The 18,605-nt window shown below is 34.4% G+C and overlaps 2 protein-coding genes across 2 annotated transcripts; one reads left to right on the top strand and one right to left on the bottom strand.

Annotated features, from left to right (window-relative positions):
• Positions 1-873: 873 nt before the first annotated feature.
• Positions 874-5,547, bottom strand: LOC114387618. Its single transcript, XM_028347820.1, has 8 exons — positions 4,939-5,547; positions 4,545-4,694; positions 4,312-4,452; positions 3,967-4,089; positions 3,580-3,690; positions 2,595-2,822; positions 1,978-2,306; positions 874-1,823 (listed from the first exon to the last, which is right to left on the bottom strand). Exons 1-8 carry the CDS (start codon positions 5,489-5,491, stop codon positions 1,218-1,220), a joined length of 2,241 nt encoding a protein of 746 aa, XP_028203621.1. The 5' UTR covers positions 5,492-5,547; the 3' UTR covers positions 874-1,217.
• A 1,947-nt stretch (positions 5,548-7,494) lies between these two features.
• LOC114388316 (seipin-2-like) lies at positions 7,495-18,006 on the top strand. The gene is made up of 3 exons (XM_028348733.1): positions 7,495-8,619; positions 9,511-10,018; positions 17,699-18,006. Exons 1-2 carry the CDS (start codon positions 7,585-7,587, stop codon positions 9,994-9,996), a joined length of 1,521 nt encoding a protein of 506 aa, XP_028204534.1. The 5' UTR covers positions 7,495-7,584; the 3' UTR covers positions 9,997-10,018; positions 17,699-18,006.
• Positions 18,007-18,605: the final 599 nt, after the last annotated feature.

Here is an 18,605-nt window from a genome sequence, read left to right as displayed (position 1 = left end):
TGAACGTATGTAATTTCCGACTAATGCTTGTTTTATATTTCAAGTTTCTTTAATTAGTATCTATTTTAAAAAAAAAACAAAAATATTTTTCTATATATCCTCATAAATGTAAAAATTTTCAAAATTCGGTCATGCAAATTTTTTATTGTTTTGAAGTTTTTTCATAAAATTAAAATGTGTCTTTTTTTTATTTGAACCAAATGAGGTCAGGGTAAATCCAAACTTACGATCATGATTTTTTATAATAATTATATGCATAATTGATATAAATGTAATATTTACATCATTTATACATATAATTAATAAAAAAATTAATGCATATGGATTTGAAAGTCCAAACCTTGCTCTGTAAAAAAAAAAATAACACATTTAAATTTTGTGAGCATGATATTTTGAAAATTTTATAACAATAAATTTCTGACATTTTCATATTTTTCAGGAAAAAAAACATAATATAACCTTAAAAAAAATACTGATTCTCATAGCATAATTCGTGCATAAATTAGTAGCTTAGGAAAGTAAAACTCAGCACTAAAACAAATTAGTTGAAATAGCTTAGGAAAATAAATCAGTAGCTACTAAAATAAATTTATGTTCAAAGAAGTAAGCTTGTCAAATTAGTAGCTTATAAGTGTATGTCACTGTTGTGCTACATAAGATAGCGAGTTCAACATAAAGTAGCTTACCAAAGACACTCATAGCTTGTCTGGTGTCTCCCTCAGTAGTAGTAACGGGTACCTTTTAAATTTTAATGTTATTGTTGGATTTTATCTTCCATAAACAAAATCTCAGTTACGTTTTAAAACACCATAAGAAACAGTTAACTGTAAATAAATACTGAAATGCAATACCCACATTAATTAGATCTTTAGTCTCGTATGAACAAACAAATGCAAGGTCTTGATTAAGTTACATGTACCAAAAACATTGTATAGATAGTAGGATGCGGTATTAGATAATAACAGCCTACAGGAACATTGAACGTAACAGAATTTTTGGCTCTTCTACTGGAATGCTGGCACGGTCTAACAACTATTCTAGAAAAAAAAGGAGTGTTATTCTTTAGGGCACAACTTCAATCACATCTTTTTTAACTGATTAAAGTTTATTGAAATTTACAAAATTAGGAGATAAAGTCATTAAATATGACATGAAATATACCCAATTTTATAATTTTCAATAAAAGAAAATGTTATAAAGTATGTTCTTAGCATTTTTCATTGTAGAAATGTTTCTTGGTCACGCTCTGGTACTTTCTTTGTAGCCCGTATGAGATCAATGTAGAGGGGAAATTGAGACAAGGCAAAGATTGCCATTGACAGGCATAGGATGGCATATACAGGAAGTGCAAGAGATCCGAGTTGGTCGACATAGAAATGACCAGCACAAAACGAAACAATACTGGAGGTAATGGCCACGTACAGCAATGTCAAACTGAAGATGAGCTTCCAAGGAAGAGTCTTGCCAAAATCATGCTCTTGATACCTGGATGTGAGTATGGAGAGGAAGCACACCATGGAGGCCACTGAGCAGCAAAGAGCAACGATCGATGAGATGGCAAAGGTTTTGAATTCTGGCCTGTTTTCGAGAATCGGGGTGCCGGCGTCTTCTTGGAAGCCGCCGGGAACGTTGGTGGAGGAGGAAAAGGCAACGGTGGCTATTAGTGCTGCTACCACGGAGCTACATTCCGAGGTTCTCTTCTGCCATTCCCCAGCGGCCCTGACCAGGTCCCTGTGAGTTTCGATGAAGATATCTCTTGGGGTCTTGTTTTCATTGTTGTACTTGTACCTAAAGAAATGAGACGGCATCGAGTCCCTCACAAACTGCACTCATCAACAGGAGCAACTAGTTTCAATGACCAAAAAAATGGAAAATTAATAGGGATAACAATGGGTTTCAAAGTTTGTGATGTTTAGCAAGTTTAAATTACTAGTTCCTTTTGGTTGTTTTTAAGTTTTTAGAATGGAGCATGCATACCAGGTACCACTTCAATTCACAGTGCATTTGCAGCGCATCGCCAGAAATGAGCCAAGGTTTATAGTTTCCAAGTTTGGCTGCCAAGTGCAATGCGGTGTTTCCCTCGCTATCCACTTTCCTAAATGTACTTTCCCTTAAGCTTTTGTTTCTGAGCAAGGACTCGTATAAGTAGATTTGCCTGTTCTCTATTGCCAATAACACTATATTTTTCTTCTTGGCGTCCAAGTCATCAACAGCTATCGGATACACTTCTAGGATTTTCTCTACCATTTCTGTCACACCATTCTTTGCCGCTATTAACACCGGTGTTTCCATCTTTTCATCATCTCCTGCGCATAAATAAAAGGAAGTCAAATAATAATAATAATTAATAAAGAAAAAAACTAAAGTTGAAGCACTAATGTATATATTTAACTTAAGGGTATCTATTGTTACTCCTATTTAAAGAATTTTTGTTTAAAATAATAATAAGAGTATCTTAAATAAATAAAAAATTATTTAAATAGGAGTGACAATACAGGTGAGTGCCCATAAACACCCCCTTGAACTAAATTCAAATTTTAAGATTTTATTCCAGAACCCAATTATTCTTCTATTCTTTTGTTGCGTGGTCTCACCTTGGGTGGTATAAGAATGCTGCTTTTCGATGATATCATCCAAAGCATTATCGCCCTCATTAAAACTATAAGGGTTTGTCTGATCTTGATGTTCCCCCCAGTTCTGCAGGGGTTTGCTGCCTTTGTCATCACACTCATACATGGAAGCTCGCTTCAGAAGTTCATCCATTATTTGACCAGACCACACGTTCTTTTCCTTGATTTCTTGTATGTTCCTTATGGTAGGTTCTTTTCAAAATAGGGGAAAATAACCATAAGAATTTTAATGATGGAGAGAAAAAATTATACCAAATTGCTAGCATACTCTAACTTTTTTTTTTCGTATGTTAGCACCCTATACAAAAAATTGTTGACAAAAAAACCAATTAACTTTCTTCTTCTAATAAACATATATACTTTAACAAAAAAGAGTTGACAGTATTTAACAATTCATATATATATATATATATATATATATTATTTGTTTAATTATAAGATTTTTTTAACTAATTCATATTTTTTTAAAAATGATTAATCTATATAAAAATTAGAAAATAATCATATAAAAAATGACAAACAATTTTTTTAAAAAAATTTATAATTAGGGACAAAGGGAATATATATATATATATATATATATATATATATATATATAAATGATGTTAAGGTTTATAGTATCATTTTATAATAATAATAATAATAATAATATGTTTTGAGAATTAATTTCAACCAATTAAATTATTTGATTTAATTAATTGTTTAATTTATTTAAATATATACTTTAATTATTTATATTATTAATAAATTTATCATACATTATACATTGTGATGATTAGATAATAGCGTAATTTTTTTTAGGTTCCAAATATATCACCTATTTTTTCTATGTAAAATGTATTCTTAACCTCAGAAAAATTAAGTGCAAACCTATAGAAAAGGTATGCTGAGCATGATGTGCAGAATATAATATCTCTACTGCTATACATGCATGTTCATGGAGACATACCTGTTGCAAAGAATGTCAGCATTATCTTAATAAATATGAACTTGTAGAGATCCACACAGCTTTGGTAATTGACCGGAAATAATGGACTTGACCGATCGCTGGTTTCAGATCCTAAACAAATGATAGGATAGAGTAATAAGACTTCTGCTAGCTAACTCATTCTCAATGTTCTCTTAATTTATGTTTCTTCAATTCGCTTATAATTATAGAGTTTATTTGGTGCCCAATGCCCAAATATGGTGTGTGGGAAACACATGTACATGCATGTTGGAGAGCAGAGAAAGTCAGATGCGTCACATAGATAGGCTCACGCATAACATGAAAATGTATACCAAAATCTATCATAACGTATACTAGTACAAATTTTATTAACCATTTTGTCCTTACCTGGAGAATTTGTTTCAGCTCCATTATTTGTAGCAATCTTTGTTGATGCTTCAAGGTCTCTTTCAGTTCCAATTTGATCTTGTTGTTGCTTTATGTATAGAAATTGTGTGAAGAGCTTAGTCACTGGATACGTGGAAAATGAATCTAAAGTTATGGTTCTTAAATGATATTCATTAATAAGTTTAGGTTTTAATAATAATTTTCTCTAAAATTCAGTTGCAATAATAGTGAGAATACTATATAAGTTTATTCGACATTTTCTATAAAAAGATACAACTAAAAATAGGGAGTATATTTTTATACGTTTTCTCAAGAGAAAGAGAGGGAGTATATTTTTTTACATACCAAATAAGGTGAAGATTTTTATCAACCTCAAAAACCCCATGCATGTCTGATAATTTTTCGGATAACTGTTTTTTTCTTTGCCGGTTGTTGGACATTGCTGCTGATAACTGGGTGCTACTTCGAGCTCCTTGACAGTTATAGCTTCAAAATAAATAACACGAACATTATGATTTTGATTTTTTTTTAAAAAGAAACATTATGATATCGATCCCTTGCAAATTGTTAACACTTACCGTAATAAATCATTGCTTCAAATCGTCCCAAGCGGTTACCACTCCTGAAAACAGAAGGCTTATTCGCCAGGAGATGAAGAGGAGTGAAACCACTCACGTTCTCACGGTCTACAAGATTTCCGTACAAATGAATTATTTGGAATGCCAAATCTGTCAAATAAATGAATTAATTATGCGCTAAATTAAATATACCCTTTAGAATTATTAATTAATAAATGAAGAATGACATGCACAGGAATTTTGTTACCAAAACTAATTATTAAAATGAGTGTTATATCAAACTATTTATTTATCACGAGTGATTTTTATTACCGAGGCTAAATAATTTTTGTGACCCTGAATGAAAAAAATAAATAATTTTTGTAAAAATCTGCACGAGCGAGGTCTTAATTACCAAAAAAATCTCCGGCAATGGCAGAATGAAGAATGGTGTCACCGTCATTTCTTGTACAGTTGGAATCGTAGTTGAAATGCATTTGGTTGGTGTAGTCAGAGCGATAGTGAAGGCAAAGGAAAGCTTCTTTTCTGCCATGGAGAGCAGCGAGAAAGATAGGAGTCTCGCCATCAACGTTGCGCATTCTCAACAACGAAGGCTCTGCGTAAGCAATGCACTCACACATTTCCACGCTCCCCCCTGAAGCCGCAAAGTGCAAGGCCGTGTTCCCTCTATCATTCTGAATCATCAGAGACTCTTTACGTTGACCCTCCTCACACATGAGTACTTTCACCAGTTGTTGGACGACGTAGTTTTGGCCATCGGTGACCGCAAGATGCAGTGCAGTGTCACCTGTGCTCGTTATTCTTGCCATGTGAGCCATCTTGTCGCTCTCGTATGTATCAACTACTTTCCCCCATTCGCCTTTCATGCAAAGTTTGAACAAACGACGCTTGATTGTTTCTTCCGTTTCCTCACTCATCACTCTATCATCTAATTCGATGTTGGCCATGCCTTCTCAAATGTAGATCCAGCAGTGCTAATAATGATCTTTTAGTAGTGTCAAATCTTTCCTTCTTTGTTACAAAATATATCTACACTCATTCTTCTCTGCGATGCTATATATCTATACCTTTATTCTTTCCCCCTCTCGTTTTTTGCCCTTCCATAACAAGTATTCCAACAAATATTTTCTCACCTGCCAAGGCAAGTATCCTTCTAATTAACTCTGAACTTTCCCCTACTTTAAATTACCAAAGGGAAATGTTTGCGCCAGCAACAAAAGTATGAAACAATATTGTCTAAGGAGACCAAATTTAATACTATTTAAACTAACAACTTTTTTTATAGCAACTAACAGCTTGTTATCCTTAACTAGTTTAAGAGCTTTAAGTTATATAAATATTGTTCTCATACATATGCCAAATGAAAGTGTTTTAATTATTCTTGTTTATGGTGTTAAGGCATAGGATATAATGAATTCAAACTTCACCTTGAATATTTTTTTCGATTTTCAAATCCCCATTTCGAGGATTTAATATATGAGTGCATGTTACATAATTTCTTTCTAGGCTCTACATTAGCAAAGTCCGTGGATAATGAAAACAATGTCACCCAAACACCATTAGGACATTTGATTGTAAATTAAATTCTTGACTAGATTTTATTAATTTTATAAGTATGAGAATTTCATTTGAACCATTAAAAATAAAAATAATCCATTTGATAAACCATAAGAACTAAAAGCAGAAATAATCCTAATAAAAAATAAAAATTTAGAAAGGCACGAGCTCAAAAGAATGAGACGGTAAACACCTAATTTTGCCTAAATTTATTATTATTATTATAGCTCTTATTTTTTTAAAAATCATACTTGGGATTAAAATTTGGTTAACTCATTTTAATTTGATGATTATACTGTTACTTTTTTTCTCACTCAATATTATTACAATCAAGTTTAAGTGCTAACAAAATTTATTAAAAAAATTTATTTACAGGCTAATTAACACTTTAGATAAATATATTTGTATTATATTTTACTGTATCATATATATATTGATAAGAGAAATATAATTTATAATATAAATAAATGAATGCTTAAAAAATATTTTACTTTAGATAAATAATTCATCCAATTTTTAAACCAATTAACATTAATAGTATTTATTATTATAATGAAATTAATTTCAACAAACAATACTAGTTAGGTTTACAATAAATCATCACCCAAAACTAGTAAACTAAGCTACAAGAAGGAATGAAGGGACCTTTTACTTGCGATTTTATTTTTTGTTTCTATTTTTTATTTTTACTTTAAATTATAATACTGTTATTTTGTGATTTTAAATATTTATACAAGAAACACTGAAATATTTGGAAAAAAATAACATTTATAATTAAGCATATATAAAAAGAAAATAAAATCACCAGCAAATAACCTAAATATGCTCACACAGTAAGCTACATGAAATGAATATACTCGCACAATAAGTTACAAAAATATAGGAACGTACAATTATCTGTACACACTCTAAATATCAAATAACTCATCAATCTTTTATTTCTTTAATTTCTATCACAAAATATCATCCATCTGTACCAATATGCCCAGTGTAACATATATAATTAATAGATAATATTATTCTTTTAAGTATATAGTTAAATATGTGACTATGTGAATGGAAAAAAAATTATTGAAAGAGATCAATTCTTAAATAAGATATGATAGCTCACGGCCCAACCAACCTCAAATGAATCTTATTTGACATCTGTTTCGCTACAATTTGCAAGACCCTAAGGCTGGTGATAAATATGTATTTAAATTTTTATAATTTAATATTAAAGTCATATTCAAAAAATATAATTTTGTTATTAAATATTATAACTTAATAATAAAATATTCACAAATTTAACCGTATCCACTAATTATGGAACTTTTGTATATTTAAAAATTAAATTTTTATTTTTCATCTTTTAAAAATTAATACTTTTGAGGAGGAAATTCGCTATTTACTTCTCTCTTCTTCTTCTTTTTCGTACAGTGGCTCTGAGAATGAAATAATTATGGAACACTATCTCCTAGCTTAACCAAGGCTCAGAATCTGAATGGACCCGCCATCTTCGGTCGATCAAGACGACGACGTTTTCCTCGACGCGTTTCACCAATGCCCTGCCGAGGGCTCAACGGAACCTTCTGATTCCGCTTCCACGCTTTTGGACCACAAGCCACACTCTCCGCCGACCACAATCCGGCGCCGGCCACTCCGTCGAGGTATTCCGGGTACCCAATCGTCAGATTCGAGCATCGTGAGCGATTTGATCGATGTCGATTCGAGAAGGAGTTTCCGGCACAAATCGAGGCTTAGAAATCTCAACAAAAACGAGAATTCGGAGGAGAAACCCGATTCGGAAGAACCGCGACAAGTTAATGCCTCGCCGGAAGAGAACAACGAGGGCTCCACCGTAACTTCAGCTGCGAACGACGACGCAGCCGGCGATTCCATTGACTCTGCACCTCGACTCGGCGACTCGTCTTCAAGTCTCCTCGAACTCGCCGCGGGGCTGGTGATTAGCCTATTAGGGTTTCAAATGAAGCTAATTTTCATGTTCATAACTTCCCCGTTTCTGTTCATGTTTTATTCGTGCATGTTCTTCATGGATCCTTTGGGGACAACGAGGAAGGGCAAGGATTTCGTGATAGGGATTTTGAACAGAATGCGGTGTTTTGCGTTTTCGTACATTAGGCCTTATGTGAATAGATGGGTGAAGGAGAACGATTCGTTTTGGAGCGTGGCGTTTCGGTGGGGGTGGGGGTTCATGTGGTCGATGTATGTTTGTTGCGTTTTGTTTGGTCTTCTGGTTTCGTCGTTTGTGTTTAGTGGGTTTGTGATGAAGTGTTTGGTTGAGAAGCCTATTCAGATGAGGGAAGTTTTGAACTTTGATTATACCAAGCTTAGTCCTGTGGCTTATGTGCCTGTAATGTCGTGTGCTGGTGTTGTTGGTGGGAGAAGTTCTGAGAATAAGGTTGATGCAAGGAAGTGGGCGGGTGAACGGGTTATACCTTCTAAGCATAAGGTGCAGGTCACTGTTGAGTTAAGGGTGCCAGAGTCAGGATATAACAGAAACCTTGGGATCTTTCAGGTGCTTATCTCTCTATCCCATTCACTTCAATGTAAACAAAAAACTTGTCTGCTGAACTTCTTTAACTCTGTTCTTGTGTATTTTTACTTGTTGAACATCTTTGAATTTAGATTCATAGAATGCTAGCTGATTTATAGTGGTACTTGTTATCCACTCTCACTGCAATTGAGATTATCACACACATGAAACTATGCAAAGTTGCTTGCTTTTGTGGTGTTACTACTGGGAAGCCATGCTTTTATTAGAAGGGGGAAAAAATGGAGAGATTGGCTTAAATTGCGTTTAAAACATTTTTTGTTTTGGCTCTTTGAAGTGATTATTCAGTGGTGGATTTTGTCATTTACTTGTACGAATCTGTGTTTATTATGTATGGCTACAAGGAAGGATGTTGATTCTCTAGTGAAACATTATACATTAGAATGTTAGAATAGGGACCTCTGTTGGGGAATGTGCTATTTGTTTGGTCTGCCGGTTTGAAGATGGCTCTGCATGGAAATTTATTTGAAATTGTTTGAAGCAACATGAGTTATGTTAAGAGACAAAAGAATTTCATAGGACTCTGCATAATATTTCAAAACTTTTGGGTTATGTGGATTGTGGAATGCTGTTTTTGTTTCCACTATGGTTACTGTCAGTATGGCGTAGGTGTTCAAAAATATGTTTTACATATTATATATTAGGTGAAAAATGGAATTAATTGGGCTTGTTTCGTGACTGTTGATTATGATTTCTTCAAAATCTTAGTGCATGCTGTAAAATTGTCATTGCTTTGTAATTTGCATCATACTTTTGTTAGACAAGTAGAACTGCTGATGATGGTTACAGAATTTACAGTTATAGTTTCCCGTTGCTTGCTTTTGAGTTTCTTCATTAATTTCTATTATTTTATAGACCAGGGTAGATTTCTTATTGTCTAATGGTAAAGCTATAGCAAGCTCAAGTCAACCTTGCATGTTAAGATTCAGAAGTGAGCCTATCCGCCTAATCACGACTTTCCTCAAGATTGCTCCTCTTCTTACTGGCTATATATCCGAAACACAGACTCTGAATGTGAAGATGAGAGGTTTCGTAGAAGGAGATGTACCTACTTCGTGTTTGAAAGTGACCCTTGAGCAACGAGCAGAATATCAACCAGGTGCAGGCATTCCTGAAATATATGATGCATCTCTGATCATTGAATCTGAACTTCCCTTATTCAAGAGGATGATTTGGCTTTGGAAGATGAGCATATTTATATGGATCGCGATGATGGCGTTCTTCGCGGAGTTACTTTTTGCTCTTGTGTGTTGTACGCCTATAATAATTCCTAAAACAAGGCAAAGGGTAGCTTCTGGTCGCAGTCCTGCAACCTTAAACCATCTTCAGGCACAACATTGAGATTACTCCATTCACAGTCACTGTCACTGTAACATCCCAATTTTTCGTAAATAAATTTAAAAAGCTTTTTAGTAATAAATAAATAAATATAGAGCAAATAATAGGCTGAGTACCCTAGGTATAAATAGTTATGTTAAGTCAGCTGCCTCCTTTTGGCCTCATTTTCGTTTTTCCCCTTCTCTCAAAACCCTTTCTTTTTCCCGCAGCCAACCAAACCAGTCTCAGAAAAACGACGATCTCGAACCCGTTCACCGTTGGATCGTCGTGAAATTTGAGTATCATGTTCGCAACACAATTCCGAGCATTCTCACCGTTGGGAATTTCGATATCATGTCTGAACTGAGAGAAAAACCCTTCGCATTGTAGCCTTTTTCTTTCCCGCAGAAACCCAGAGCTGTCTTGGTAAAACTACGATCCCGGTTTAGTTAACCGTTGGATTATTGTGAAATTTGGATATGTTGTTCGAAATTCAATTCCGCACGCTTCCACCGTTGGGATTTGCGAGATAATATTCGTGGAGGGAGAAAAAGGAATCGTATGAAGACAGTACAAGTGGAGGTTTCAATCTCTTCTCCGTCTCTCTGACGTTTGGGAATTCTATCGGAGCAGTCGGATGAATAATTGAAAGAATTTCCGGGAACCGCTAGAGATGTTGCTATCGCTGGCTGAAGACACGTGAACCCGCTTAGAGGTAAGGGATGAGTTATTCACAGTTGGGGATTAGTGAGAACATGTGTAGGGATCCTTAGAGGATTAAATTGGGATTTTATTTTGGAATGTTTGTTAAATTGCAATTTTTCCTTTATGATTATAAATAAAATATTGATGTCCTGATGAAAATTGCTTGATAAATTGTGCTCTTGATATTTGTATATTTGGACCTATGATTTGGATATAATTGTGTAATATTATTTGAGGGGTTTTAGTCCTCATGTTGTGATAGTCTTTTATATAAATTGTTATATTGAGGATATGAAATGATAATTCAAATTGTGAGTATGTGATGAATTGTAGAATAACATGTTGCTTTGAGATTATAATATTGTTATTGAGATTGAGTATAAGTGTAAAGTTGAACATGTGTTAATTTGTGAGATACGTGTAAACATGTGATGGTGGATTGTGACACTATGAGATGTGAAATTGTGAATGAGTTCTAGTTGTGGATAAGTGTGTAGTTAACACTTGATGTGAAATTACTTGTGTTGTAAGCCATGAATTGTACAATACCCGACCAGCGTTATCTTGAGAAAAGCGTTGATGCGCAGTGTTAAAGAGAAAATGTAGGTTTCCTATTTAGGAACCAGTGTTAAATCGTAGCGCAATTGTGTTGAACGTGTTTAAAACACGAGTGTAAGGTCGTGAGTATTGTATAATTCATGAGCAGTGTCTGCATGTAAAAAAAATTATTTTAGGGGTTGGACCTGAATCAGGAGGGAGAGGCCCTGACGGACTCTTCGGAGTGTAGGCCTTGGGGGTCACCGGGTTTGAGTGCTCCTTTAAGCCTATGCTGATCTCATATGGTTGGAGCATTCTCGCAAAACATCGTGACCCTGACTGGTCTCCCTATGATCTTACTTAGTGAGAGTGACCTGACAAACCCATTGTGTGGTGTGTCTTGTTATGTACTCCTAAGCGCCCCAGGGTGGTTTTTCACTGACATGGTACCACATTGCATATAGAATTGAGTCTTAGCATAACTATTGCATATGCTTGCTAATTGATGTGTTATTATATCTTGATCGAAGTGTGGGATTCTTGTGTAATGTGATTGATAATTGAAAAGTGAATTTTGAATGACGAAGTGGTGAAGTTACGTGAGCTATGTTTAAGCAAGTGGTATCTCATTTATATAATATGTATATTTAATTGTCTTGTTTCTCTATTAGTTAGGAATGTGATAACTCACTCCCTGTGTGTTGTTGTGTTTGGATCCTGTGATGATCTTGAACTTGTGTTCGGGGGAGCAGATGAATAGGTGGATGACTATGAAGAACCTAATGCTAGAGGACACGGGAACACCACGCTCTGATAGGATGTGACATTAGGATATAGGTTCTATATTAATTGTATGAGACTTATATGACTTTCTTTGAGTCGAGATGACTTTATTATTTATTTGGACAAGTTTGAATATGATGTAGAAGAAAGTGAACGTGAGCCTTTTACCCATTTGAAAAGCTTGTATTTAAAAATGTTTTAAAAATACTTTTAATTAATATTTGAATTTTTATTCCTTTATTAATATATATGTGAGGGGTAGAGGGTGTCACATTTAGTGGTATCAGAGCAGGTCGAACCTTTCGGCCAGTGTGTTATGTGCTTACCATATTCTGGTGTGCACTCTGTGTGGTTACTTATGAGTACTTTTGTTGAGCATGCTTGAATTTTTATTTGTATTTTCTCCTACATGATTAAATAAGACTTAATAATAATGCTTGTATGTGCCTTGCATCCTTAATGTTTGTTATACCATAAATCCACTGTTGAGTCATGAGTTATGAGACTGGCCATCTCTATAATTTGTGAAGTGCGGTTCGACATTATGGTAAGCCGTTAGGGGATGCAAGAAGCCTTGATACTGATGGATAATGCTTTAATGAGCCCTTATCTTCTTGCTTGTATGTTGTTAATAAACTTATTTCTATCTTGATGTGTGGATTAGTGTTGTGAAAACCTTTTGAACCATATATATATCTTGGATGAGTATGTCTTTCTTGATGTGTAAACGCATGACTACTTAACTCACTTTATTTTGTGTGTAGTCATGAATGTAGTAGTTGAAGTTTGTGATTCTTTAATACATCCTTATTAACTATTAAATTCTTACTTCTTATATGTACGTTGTATACTTATTATAAGAACCTTATAATTCTGGGTATGTTAGTAGTATGGTGTTTTGCCTTAATTGCATAGATAGTATGGTTGTTCGTGATTTCTTGTTCTTAGCAATGTTGATACTCTATAGTTCGATGACTCGTATCGAGATATATTTTATATAGAATACTCTTTTGACCATACCTTTTTATTCTAGTGTAAACTATTCTTTGTGTTGCGTACTTAAGTCGAGTAATTCGATTTCACTTGCAAGCTTGAGTATAATTCATTGTTTGTGTTATGAGCCTACATCAAATAATTGGATTATTGATGTTTCTGTCACGATCAAGTGATAGTTGATATCTCCATATGTGCGTACACTGTGATTATGTTTTCGTTTCTAGAATTCATTTGGAGTATCTACTGTTGATTCTAGATGAGTGATCCTTCTTGATTTAAAATTATAGTCTCCTAATCAATCGAGTGTTCATCTTATTATTGGCTGCTCATCTTCCAATCATGTCTAGTTAAACTGCTTGATAATCTTTCTTGTTGTTACTTCTAATACGAATAAAGAGAGACTTCGCCTTTGACAATCATGTTAAGATGTTTTGAGAGGAAATACTTGAGTAGACATGATCATTGTTACCTATAGACGAAAGTCAAACTTAGTAAGACGTGTACCTGTGTTCCTTGAGGATATGCTTAGTTACCACCTAAGTGCAAGATTGAGAATCTTATAAGTGTAGTACCCATAGAAACTTGTAACCGTAGTTCGTGGGAAATATCTAGTGTAGAGTTGTTGGAGAACATAGTCTAGTTGGAAAAGTTATGAAGTATAATTAAGAGGTTTAATGTGGAACCTTAAGAAGAGAGTAAGGTAGTTAGTAAGACATTAATTGTTAAGCATAGAAGGATTCAAGAGTGAGTGTTCTTGCGTAAGGTAGGTGACCTAAAAGATTATTGATGATAGTTGTATGATTAGCAAGATAAATATTAGTTCTTTTTACCTTAATATGGAAAAAGTTTGTTGATGCTTTAAGAAATACCTTAGTACCTATTGTGACCTCTATGTGTACCTGGTCATGTCATAATATGATTGATGTCTATGTGTGTTTGTGGAATGCGTGATAGGATCTCTCACCCTGAGTTAGCTCTTGTTGTGGTTTTGATGATTAGTGTTTAGTATGTTTCCAGTTAAGTTGAATTATGATGTGCATTATAAGGTTGTTATAGACCCTTGGACATCATGTTCCGAGCTAAGAGTTTTGTTATGCATTTTAGTTAGATGAAGATGACCCTTAAAGTATGCTACGTCTAGGTGAAAGATAACTACAAATCCTTCTTGGGCAGAAGTTGTTTTGAGATGAGAGGAAACCTAAGATTAAGATGAAATGCTCTTAACTAGTAGTCGAACCAAAAGGTTATTTTAGGACTCATTGGATTAACCTTAATGCTTGCTGGAGATGACTTAAGTAAGTTTAAGTTTTTGAGTGAGATCCTTGTAAGGAGTAAGCCATAAGTTCATAGAGAAGTCGACCACTGTAAATTATTGAGTGCTATCTTAGTCGCGTAGGTCCTTATTGGAGTAGTAAAATATTTGAAATAATTTTTAAGTTTAGAGGAGTGCTTGTAGGAGGACAAATAGTGATCAATGTTTCTTGACAACTTAAGACTTATGAAAAGATTTATCCTATATGTGAGTTAGAATAGGTAACCATGGGGTTCACCATAATATTTTGGGAGACATTACCGTTAGTTTGATACATTGTGAGGATCTTTGGAGCTGAATCCGAGATAAAAGAGATGTGTAAAATTCTCAAGAATCTTGTTGTGAGTTTAGTTTTAAATGTTAGAACTAGCTTAGTAGTTAGAGTTTGAATAGGAAACCGATGATATGACTAGTGTCCTAGTTATAGAGTTAGATATCGTAAACAACAGTTGAAATCTCAACTTCAAGTGCAAAGTTATAGGGTGACATGATGAGCATAAATGTGTGAAGATTACCTCAAGGTGAACAAACTTACAGAAGTAGGGAGTAATCTGTATTGCTTATCTAATTAGCACCCAGTTAGTATCAAGTAAGCAACCTTAGAGTTGAATCGTTACCATTCTTGAACCTAAGTGAGAGTTATGAGTCAAGTATACGAAAGTGAGAAAGATCATGTTGAAGGAAGAGGCTTAGACTCAAGGGTAGGCAAATCATGTATTCTCGATAGTCATCGTGAACTAGGATTGGTAGAGTGTGAGAGTCTCGAAACTCATTATCTTTCTTGAACCGTCCGATGTTCGAAAAAGAGTCGACCATGTGATCAGTCACGTCTCCTTGTGTTTGTTTGTTCTTTTCAATTTGTCATTAGTGTCTCCTATGATATTATTCTACTCCAAATAGTATGTCATTCACATTCTATTATAGTTGAGATGTCACTCTCGTGAGAAGACTTATGTAATACTATCATTGAGTAAATGAGGATCACCGGATTTAATAGTTAAGTGCAGAGGAGTCTTGTGATCAGAGTAATAGAAAAAAAGTTTCAACTAGACACACATCTTGATATTGAGAATCATATGCGTGATATCTTTTTCTCGATCTTTCGGCAAGTTTCGGGGACGAAACTTCTTTTAAGAGGGGTGGAATTGTAACATCCCAATTTTTCGTAAATAAATTTAAAAAGCTTTTTAGTAATAAATAAATAAATATAGAGCAAATAATAGGCTGAGTACCCTAGGTATAAATAGTTATGTTAAGTCAGCTGCCTCCTTTTGGCCTCATTTTCGTTTTTCCCCTTCTCTCAAAACCCTTTCTTTTTCCCGCAGCCAACCAAACCAGTCTCAGAAAAACGACGATCTCGAACCCGTTCACCGTTGGATCGTCGTGAAATTTGAGTATCATGTTCGCAACACAATTCCGAGCATTCTCACCGTTGGGAATTTCGATATCATGTCTGAACTGAGAGAAAAACCCTTCGCATTGTAGCCTTTTTCTTTCCCGCAGAAACCCAGAGCTGTCTTGGTAAAACTACGATCCCGGTTTAGTTAACCGTTGGATTATTGTGAAATTTGGATATGTTGTTCGAAATTCAATTCCGCACGCTTCCACCGTTGGGATTTGCGAGATAATATTCGTGGAGGGAGAAAAAGGAATCGTATGAAGACAGTACAAGTGGAGGTTTCAATCTCTTCTCCGTCTCTCTGACGTTTGGGAATTCTATCGGAGCAGTCGGATGAATAATTGAAAGAATTTCCGGGAACCGCTAGAGATGTTGCTATCGCTGGCTGAAGACACGTGAACCCGCTTAGAGGTAAGGGATGAGTTATTCACAGTTGGGGATTAGTGAGAACATGTGTAGGGATCCTTAGAGGATTAAATTGGGATTTTATTTTGGAATGTTTGTTAAATTGCAATTTTTCCTTTATGATTATAAATAAAATATTGATGTCCTGATGAAAATTGCTTGATAAATTGTGCTCTTGATATTTGTATATTTGGACCTATGATTTGGATATAATTGTGTAATATTATTTGAGGGGTTTTAGTCCTCATGTTGTGATAGTCTTTTATATAAATTGTTATATTGAGGATATGAAATGATAATTCAAATTGTGAGTATGTGATGAATTGTAGAATAACATGTTGCTTTGAGATTATAATATTGTTATTGAGATTGAGTATAAGTGTAAAGTTGAACATGTGTTAATTTGTGAGATACGTGTAAACATGTGATGGTGGATTGTGACACTATGAGATGTGAAATTGTGAATGAGTTCTAGTTGTGGATAAGTGTGTAGTTAACACTTGATGTGAAATTACTTGTGTTGTAAGCCATGAATTGTACAATACCCGACCAGCGTTATCTTGAGAAAAGCGTTGATGCGCAGTGTTAAAGAGAAAATGTAGGTTTCCTATTTAGGAACCAGTGTTAAATCGTAGCGCAATTGTGTTGAACGTGTTTAAAACACGAGTGTAAGGTCGTGAGTATTGTATAATTCATGAGCAGTGTCTGCATGTAAAAAAAATTATTTTAGGGGTTGGACCTGAATCAGGAGGGAGAGGCCCTGACGGACTCTTCGGAGTGTAGGCCTTGGGGGTCACCGGGTTTGAGTGCTCCTTTAAGCCTATGCTGATCTCATATGGTTGGAGCATTCTCGCAAAACATCGTGACCCTGACTGGTCTCCCTATGATCTTACTTAGTGAGAGTGACCTGACAAACCCATTGTGTGGTGTGTCTTGTTATGTACTCCTAAGCGCCCCAGGGTGGTTTTTCACTGACATGGTACCACATTGCATATAGAATTGAGTCTTAGCATAACTATTGCATATGCTTGCTAATTGATGTGTTATTATATCTTGATCGAAGTGTGGGATTCTTGTGTAATGTGATTGATAATTGAAAAGTGAATTTTGAATGACGAAGTGGTGAAGTTACGTGAGCTATGTTTAAGCAAGTGGTATCTCATTTATATAATATGTATATTTAATTGTCTTGTTTCTCTATTAGTTAGGAATGTGATAACTCACTCCCTGTGTGTTGTTGTGTTTGGATCCTGTGATGATCTTGAACTTGTGTTCGGGGGAGCAGATGAATAGGTGGATGACTATGAAGAACCTAATGCTAGAGGACACGGGAACACCACGCTCTGATAGGATGTGACATTAGGATATAGGTTCTATATTAATTGTATGAGACTTATATGACTTTCTTTGAGTCGAGATGACTTTATTATTTATTTGGACAAGTTTGAATATGATGTAGAAGAAAGTGAACGTGAGCCTTTTACCCATTTGAAAAGCTTGTATTTAAAAATGTTTTAAAAATACTTTTAATTAATATTTGAATTTTTATTCCTTTATTAATATATATGTGAGGGGTAGAGGGTGTCACAGTCACAATAATGGAAGTAAGGTTTTTGTCTAACAGTTTAACCTAGCATGTATTGGCCCGTAAACTGAGTTAGTGAGGCATCCTAACATCTAGTTTTTTTTCCTGTTGAATTTCCTTTGTACATGCTTTAGAGCACGTTATGTACAAAATGTAATTTATATTAAAATATCAGAAAAAAAAAATCAGCCAACCTGTTGTTGCTGTGCTAATGAAGATGTATCTAGGCTAGGATGTGTGACAAACTGATTATAATAAAGGGCACTTGTTGGATTATTGGTGTATCAATTCAATACTGATTGCATTGATTCCTATGGGGATTTAACTTGACGAATTTATGTGCCATTATTCTTTTTTATTTCTAATAATCGTATCAATATACGGTGCATGATAGCTTTGAGTATTTTTATGTTTTTTCTTCTAATTTTAGTTAACAAGTTCTATTAAGAGCAAAGTAAACTAATCTCCATACGAACTAATCGCTTTATATTTAAACTAATCACCATATCAGAAATCTTAAAAAGACCAATTTATATTTAAATTATAAAAAAATTAAATGTTTTTAAAATCCCTAATATACCCATAAATTCTTATCTTATAGGATTAATTAAATTTTAGTTTCCTGATGTTAGTGGAAGGGTCACTAGTGGTGCAATTGAAATGGTGATGATGGTGAAAGAAGTGTGTATTGGGCATGAAAACGCTAAAAAGTTCATCATTGATCGGCCCAAGAATAGAGTTGACGTTGTTAATTATCACCAATATAATATAGGAAATATTTTCATTGTGCTTCACACCTAGTAACATACTACCTTTGAAGCAAAATATACAAATATGCTTCTCTCAGCACACTTTATCATGTGACAGCCGTTGTTTTTAAATTAAGATATATTTGACTGGACAGTTTAATT

The sequence above is a fragment of the Glycine soja genome, chromosome 15 (genome assembly GCF_004193775.1).
Source record: "Glycine soja cultivar W05 chromosome 15, ASM419377v2, whole genome shotgun sequence".
NCBI lineage: Eukaryota > Viridiplantae > Streptophyta > Magnoliopsida > Fabales > Fabaceae > Glycine > Glycine soja.
Note: the sequence above shows the minus strand (reverse complement) of the source record. Positions and strands in the feature narration are given on the sequence as shown.